At 34.5% G+C, this 6,468-nt stretch overlaps 1 protein-coding gene across 3 annotated transcripts; it reads left to right on the top strand.

The window, feature by feature from the left end:
• Positions 1 to 730: 730 nt before the first annotated feature.
• Positions 731 to 2,756, top strand: LOC106321262 (hexokinase-3-like). Of its 3 annotated transcripts, none has more exons than XM_013759566.1 (7): positions 731 to 1,090; positions 1,165 to 1,497; positions 1,590 to 1,639; positions 1,929 to 2,003; positions 2,106 to 2,252; positions 2,351 to 2,445; positions 2,538 to 2,756. In XM_013759566.1, exons 3-7 carry the CDS (start codon positions 1,637 to 1,639, stop codon positions 2,551 to 2,553), a joined length of 336 nt encoding a protein of 111 aa, XP_013615020.1. In that variant the 5' UTR covers positions 731 to 1,090; positions 1,165 to 1,497; positions 1,590 to 1,636; the 3' UTR covers positions 2,554 to 2,756. The 3 variants fall into 3 exon arrangements, with proteins under 3 accessions (XP_013615020.1, XP_013615019.1, XP_013615018.1); XM_013759565.1 differs by lacking the exon at positions 1,590 to 1,639 and having other exon boundaries at positions 733 to 1,090; positions 1,165 to 1,281; positions 1,356 to 1,497; XM_013759564.1 differs by lacking the exon at positions 1,590 to 1,639 and having other exon boundaries at positions 734 to 1,090.
• The last annotated feature ends 3,712 nt before the right edge of the window (positions 2,757 to 6,468 follow it).

Genomic DNA, 6,468 nt, shown 5'->3' with positions numbered 1-6,468 from the left:
CGAGCTGAACGGGACGGGACGCGTCTGCTTCCTATCGGGTTCGCGAGCTGCTTCCTATCGGGTTTGCAAGCGGCTGATCGGGATTACGAGCTGGTTGATCGGGAACATGAGCTGGCTGTGATGCGAACGGAAGCTGAGGTCGTCTAGGATCAGGAACACCTTAGGGATGGAGCTGATCGGTTGCTGACGAGCTGGAACGCGAGCTAGGACGAATTAGGGTTCGTCGGGATTAGGTTAAAGTCGCCGGCTAGGTTAGGTTTAAGGGATTGGCGATTTTAGCTTAGATTGCAGAGGACAATCGTGCTGATAACGTGTTGTAATTAGAAGATTGAAGACTGAATAGTTCTGTGTTTTATTAATCATAACATGGGTTTCTTTATATAAGGATTACAAGTCATAGAAAATGAAAGTATCCAAAAACCTAAACCAACAAGGATTAGGAAAACTATTAATACATAATAATGGAAAGATAACAATTACAAGGAAAAGAAATAGAGTTTCTTTTTCTCCAAAGCATAAACGGCCTCTCTCTCTCTCTCCTAAGGTCATGGCCGTCTCTCTCTCTAAGTGTATAGGTCGGTTATGGACCGGGCCGGTTATGGACATCCATGAATTGATTTATAACACATCCATGAATTGATTTATAACACAAATAACATATTCACAGAATTGTCATTATCTGCTTTCAATTGTTTTCACACGTGAGAAACTGTTTTCACCGAGACAATTTTTTCTTGCCCGTTATTGTTTCTCTCTTCTCCAAAAACAACAAAACAATTATTATTTGTTCTTCAGATCATGATCTGGAGAACGGAAACGGAAGAGGCTCTTCAGATCGTGATCTGGTTAGCGTCACCGGGATCGGATCCGCAGTGTTCTTCCGTGACCTTGATCGCTTCTCTCATGATGATTAGGAGTTTTTTTTTGCTTTTCTGTGATCTAATTGTTGAGTGGTTAAACAATTTTGAAGGTTTCTGTCGTCTTCGTCGCCTCTGATCTGTGCCCCTATGGTGGGATGCGGTTTGATCCCAACGGAAAGATCTCTGTGGAATGGGAACCATTTGGTGCTTTTTACTTTGCAGTACCTCAGGTAACCTTAAAGTATTGGTTTTATACAGGAGGAGACTTGTTTGGCTAATATGTAAATGGCTGATACAAGCACAGGTTTAGTTTAATGAGTTTGGGGGAAGCTCAATGTTGGCTGCAACTCTTGCTTGGGACAATGAACTCTCTTGGACGCTGGAGAATGCTACTGAAGCACTTCAGGAGACCATGCTTCAGGCTAACCATAGAACAAAGTCTGCTTTTAAGTTATTGGTTGGTCTTTTTACTAACGAGGACTTTGTTTGTGTCAGGTTTCTTCTGTTGTGATGAGGTTACGAAGGGAGTCTCTAGTAGTATCTGTTCTTAGCAAGAATCATGTTCCCACAAAAAGAGCGTATTACCCTGCTGTTGAGAAGGCTTTGGAGATGGTTAAACAAAAGAGTTCATCTCTTAGTAAGTTAGTTTGGTGACTAGTGTTTTCATCTATTCTTACATTATTATGGGTTGCAACTTGCATTTACGTTTTCGTTCCCTGTCAAGCATAGTTCTATGAGTTCTCATCAAATGGACCAAAGGTTTTGAGATTAGTGAAATGGTTAGTAAAATGATGCTTACATTACTTCTTAGATTCTCTGCAACCCATGGCTTGGTTTTCAGATATTGTTTCTTAGTCGTCAGCACTAACTTGATGAACATGTTATTAACACGTTATATGATTTCCTGAAATAACTCTTGCCTTAACAGGAGTGCATGAACTTGACCTTATTAGTTGGGTTATAATTTTGTGACAATGTAATTAATCTCTTGGTATTTTGTGGGAGTTTTAACATTTTGTACACTCAAATTTATTTTATAAACTAACCTGGAAATCATTATTTTTATAGGTTGGGAAAGACATAGCTGAATGCCTACAAGAAGCGCTGAACAGAACAGGCCTACATATGCATGTTGCGGCTCTTGTAAGTGCTCTGTCACAACATTTTGACGCCTTAGCTGAACTATAGAAAAATATCATGAGACGATTCTTAGTTCTTTATGGAGTTTTCTTATTTTTTGAGCAGGTGAATGATACTGTCGGAGCCTTGTCACTTGGATATTATCATGATCCAGATACAGTTGTGTTTGGAACAGGTAGTGATTCATGTTACTTGGAACGAACTGATGCTATAATCAAGTCTCAGGGTCTGCTTACACCTTCTAGAAGCATGGTCCTAAAAATCAACTCATGGTCTATTCTCAGAAACAAGTTATCATACTTTAGATCCCAGAATGTAAAAGATTAGTTCATTCATTCTGTTTCTGGTAGTCAATATGGAGTGGGGAAATTTTTGGTCCTCACACCTGCCAAGGACTTCATATGACATTGACTTGGATGCAGAGAGTTCAAATCGAAATGATATGGTAATCTTTGGCTCTTTGCTTAACTTACCTTTCTCCATTTGGTATTGCATCATGAATAAGCATTAAGATATTTTGTGATTTTTCTTATATAGGGATTTGAGAAGATGATAGCAGGAATGTATCTGGGTGACATTGTTCGCATGTCACAAGAATCTGATATCTTTTGACCCTCCTCTTCGTTGTTGTCTGAGCCTTACACCTGATAACTTTAATTTTGTTTGATTATTATGGATATTATCTATTTAGGCACATTGTAGCGTACATTCCACCGGTTTAGTTCTAAATAACATAAAACAAAATAATGAATATTATCTATTTTTAGGCACATTATATATTTAATTATAAAGCTTAGGATTTGTATAAGAATTTTCCTTTTGCAATTGAAAGGAAATTTATATTCAAAACTAAATTTAAGATATAGAAGAATATTGTTAATTAATTTAAAATTTAAAATTTAAAATTAATTAATTTAACCGAGATAAATCAAACAAAACTAAAGTTACAATGTACAGTGGAGTGTACGGTACGGTGTACACGTCCCGATGTACGCATTCATATGTATACCTCTGGTGTACGCTTCCGGTGTACATTTCTCGGTGTACACTTCCCGGTACACTTTTCGGTGTACACTTTCCGGTACACTTTTCGGTGTACACTTCTTTGTGTGCATTATAGCGCATATTATTTTCAAATTGAGGCATTTTTTTTTTAATGTGAGGCATTTTTACTTTTGACGAGTGCGATAAAATGCTAGAATCACTCGGTATGCTGATCTCTAACATCCTCGTGTATAAAAATATCTCATTTGCATGTTTTAACATATTTAACACTTCTTTATCAGACATGAAAAGAGATATGCAAGAGATTTTCAAGATGACTCCTAACGACAAACAAGTTATGATTTTCCCAGAAACTCTCAGCAAAGAGATACGCTCAGTGTGCAAGAAGTTTATGCAAGATGTAATGTCCCACGTCCAATACTATCTGGGTTTACAAGTCCTGTAATTTTCAATTATTTGTAGCTATCTTTGGGGGACTGTAGTTTATTTTGAGGAACTTCTTGCCTGGCAAACCGGACATTTGATCCTAGGACGCAGTGTCTCAGTCCAATAATCCCTTAGGTAGTATATTGGGGTTTTGAGAATATGGGGACTCTTAGATGTCACTTTACTTCGTGTGTTATGAACATTTTCTAATATATTGTCAAGTTTTATGTTATTTTTTTCCCAAAATTTACAAAACATATATATTGTTTAAGCTTTAGAATTTAACTGAGATAAATCAAACAAAATTAAAGTTACAGTGTACAGTAGAGTGTACGGTACCGTGTACACATCCCAATGTACACACTCGTATGTACACCTCCAGTGTACGTTTCCGGTGTACACTTCTCGGTGTACATTTCCCGGTGGATACTTCCCGATGTACATTTTTCGGTGTACACTTCTCGGTGTACACTTCCGGTGTACACTTCCCAGTGTACATTTCTCGGTATGTACACTTCCCAGTGTACATTTCTCGGTGTACACTTCTCGGTGTACATTTCTCTGTCCCAAATTTCTAATTGTGCATTATATCCCATATTATTTTCAAATTGAGGCATTTATTTTTTGAATGTGAGGCATTTTTATTCTTGACGAGTGTGATAAATTGCTAGAATCACTCGGTATGCTAATCTCTAACATCCTCGTGTGTAAAAATATCTCACTTGCCTGTTTTAACATATCTAACACTTCTTTATCAGACATGAGAAGGGATGCGCAAGAGATTTTCAAGATGACTCCTCACGACAAACAAGTTCAGATGTTCCCATAAAACAAAATAACCAATATTATATATTTTATTTAACAGCTTATGATTTTTATAAGAATTTTCTATTGCAATTGAAATAAAAGTTATATTTATGTTTACACAATTTAATGTTTAGCTTAGGAATTATGATATAGTATATAGTGTTTAGGGTCTATAAATTATATATTATAAGGTTGAATATATGATTGATATTTAATATTGCATTTTATTTCATTTTAATCTCTTTGGATGCACTTAAATATTTTTATTGTATATGTATGTTCATTAATATGGGTTAGATGACACATTTTAAGAGCTTGGATCACAAATCTAAAGAAATATGTATGTTATAAGATTCTAGGGCCAAAATGAAAAGAAGCAAAACAAATAATCACCAAATATGCAATTATGAGAAACTTGGCCATTGTTGTTGTTGCCCTTGATATGAGGCACGACGACGAGAGCTGAGTGTCTACACCAATGCACGCTCCGATATGCATCACTCGCATGTACACTTGGAGGTGTACACTTCTAGGTGTACACTTCGATATGAGGCACGGCCACGAGAGCTGAGGACGCCGAGGAGGAAGCACGTTGTCGCACTCCTATGTACATTTATAGTTGTAAATAAATTCTATTATTATTATTTTATTTTTGTAACTTTATTAATAATTTTTATTGTTCAATGCATTTTCAGTATAAGGAATTTAAATACGTTTTCAAGCATTTGTTTAGTTGTCTGATTATATTTATTTACTAAATGGTTTGAATTTTAGGGTTTGTGGTCTAATGTCTGGTTTAGAGTTAGTATATAGTTTTCAAGGTGTAGGGTTTAGGTTTTAGTGTTTGGTTTAGTTTTTGAATTTTGGGTTTACATTTTTGGAGTTACGATAGTCTCAAAGTGTCACTTTGATTTTAAGATATAGAGTTTATTGTATAGGGGTCAGAATATAAAATATTTAATTTAGGACTTTGGAGAGTAATAAGACAATAAAGGTGACTGAATAACAATAATATTGTGTATTGAATAACAATAAGAGTGTGGCAGTACAATAAATTAATACTAACCTTGAAAAATATCGTATCACAAGGTGTATATTGATCGTAGACGTAATATATTAAGACCAGCCTATAAATCGATAAGCTTATCTCAATTAATTTAAATCTAATTAAGACCAGCCTATAAATCGATAAGCTTATCTCAATTAATATAAATAACGTACACCGAAGAATTTATCTCAATTAATTTAAATCTAATTTTATTTAAGCTTAAATGAAACACTAAACCCTACTTACGTAATTATGTTTAAGTCAATTGTACAATATGTATACATATTTTTACGTAATTAAGCTTATTTAAGTCAATTGTACAATATGTATACACCACGACCAAGCTTCTTCCGTGGCCTCAGGTCTCCATCTCCTCGTTGTGACCTTCCTTTCTCCACGAAATCACTGTCTCATCAAGCTCCAATCCTCGTAGCAATCTCATAGATAGAGCGTCTTGAAGCTCCGGAGTCGTCCGGTTCGCAGCGAGCAAGAAGAGTGTAGCAGTACAATAAATTAATACTAACCCTGAAAAATATCGTATCACAAGGTATATAATGATTGTAGACATAATATATTAAGACCAGCATATAAATCAGTAAGAGTCCTATACATTATGTAAAGGGTCGTAGCTATTCTTCTTTAATTTTTTTCTCATATTTTTTAATTATTCTTTTGATTTAGGGTTTACGGTTTTGAGTTTAGGGTTTAAGATTTAGGATTTACTTTGAATTACATTACGTTTTGAGTTTAGGGTCTTGAATATATGAATTAGGGGTAAGGGTTTCGAGTTTTTTTCAGGATCATGGTTTACGGTTTAGGGTTTAGGCGTCTTATATACTATATAAGATACGTAAATAATACGTATAAAGTGATTATTCATTTATATTAATATAAAATACCAACAATATACTATGTAAATTAATAATATTAAAGTATAAAATGTAACTTAAAGAAATATTTTAGATTTCCTTAAACAATAACAATAAAGCATTCTTTTTATGTAAATTTATAAATTTTTATAAATAATAAAACTGTAAAAATAATGTTTAAGATAATCATTCTTGTATAAAATATTGCTGAAATATAAACAAATAAATAAATATATATATATATATATATATATATATATATATATATGAGATTTAGAAAAAACGCTCTCTGCCCAGGAACCCAATGCAATCT

The sequence above is a fragment of the Brassica oleracea genome, unplaced genomic scaffold (assembly GCF_000695525.1).
Source record: "Brassica oleracea var. oleracea cultivar TO1000 unplaced genomic scaffold, BOL UnpScaffold01362, whole genome shotgun sequence".
Lineage (NCBI taxonomy): Eukaryota > Viridiplantae > Streptophyta > Magnoliopsida > Brassicales > Brassicaceae > Brassica > Brassica oleracea.
The sequence above is the reverse complement of the archived record's forward strand: the minus strand, read 5'-3'. Positions and strand labels throughout refer to the sequence as shown.

What these genes read in the sequence shown, in the direction of transcription:
- LOC106321262 (XM_013759565.1), top strand. Translation starts at nt 1,420, where the DNA reads ATGTTCCCACAAAAAGAGCGTATTACCCTGCTGTTGAGAAGGCTTTGG. An exon ending in ATATGCATGTTGCGGCTCTT is followed by an intron (nt 2,004 to 2,105) that starts GTAAGTGCTCTG and finishes TTTTTTGAGCAG; the next exon opens with GTGAATGATACTGTCGGAGC. An exon ending in TTACACCTTCTAGAAGCATG is followed by an intron (nt 2,253 to 2,350) that starts GTCCTAAAAATC and finishes TGTTTCTGGTAG; the next exon opens with TCAATATGGAGTGGGGAAAT.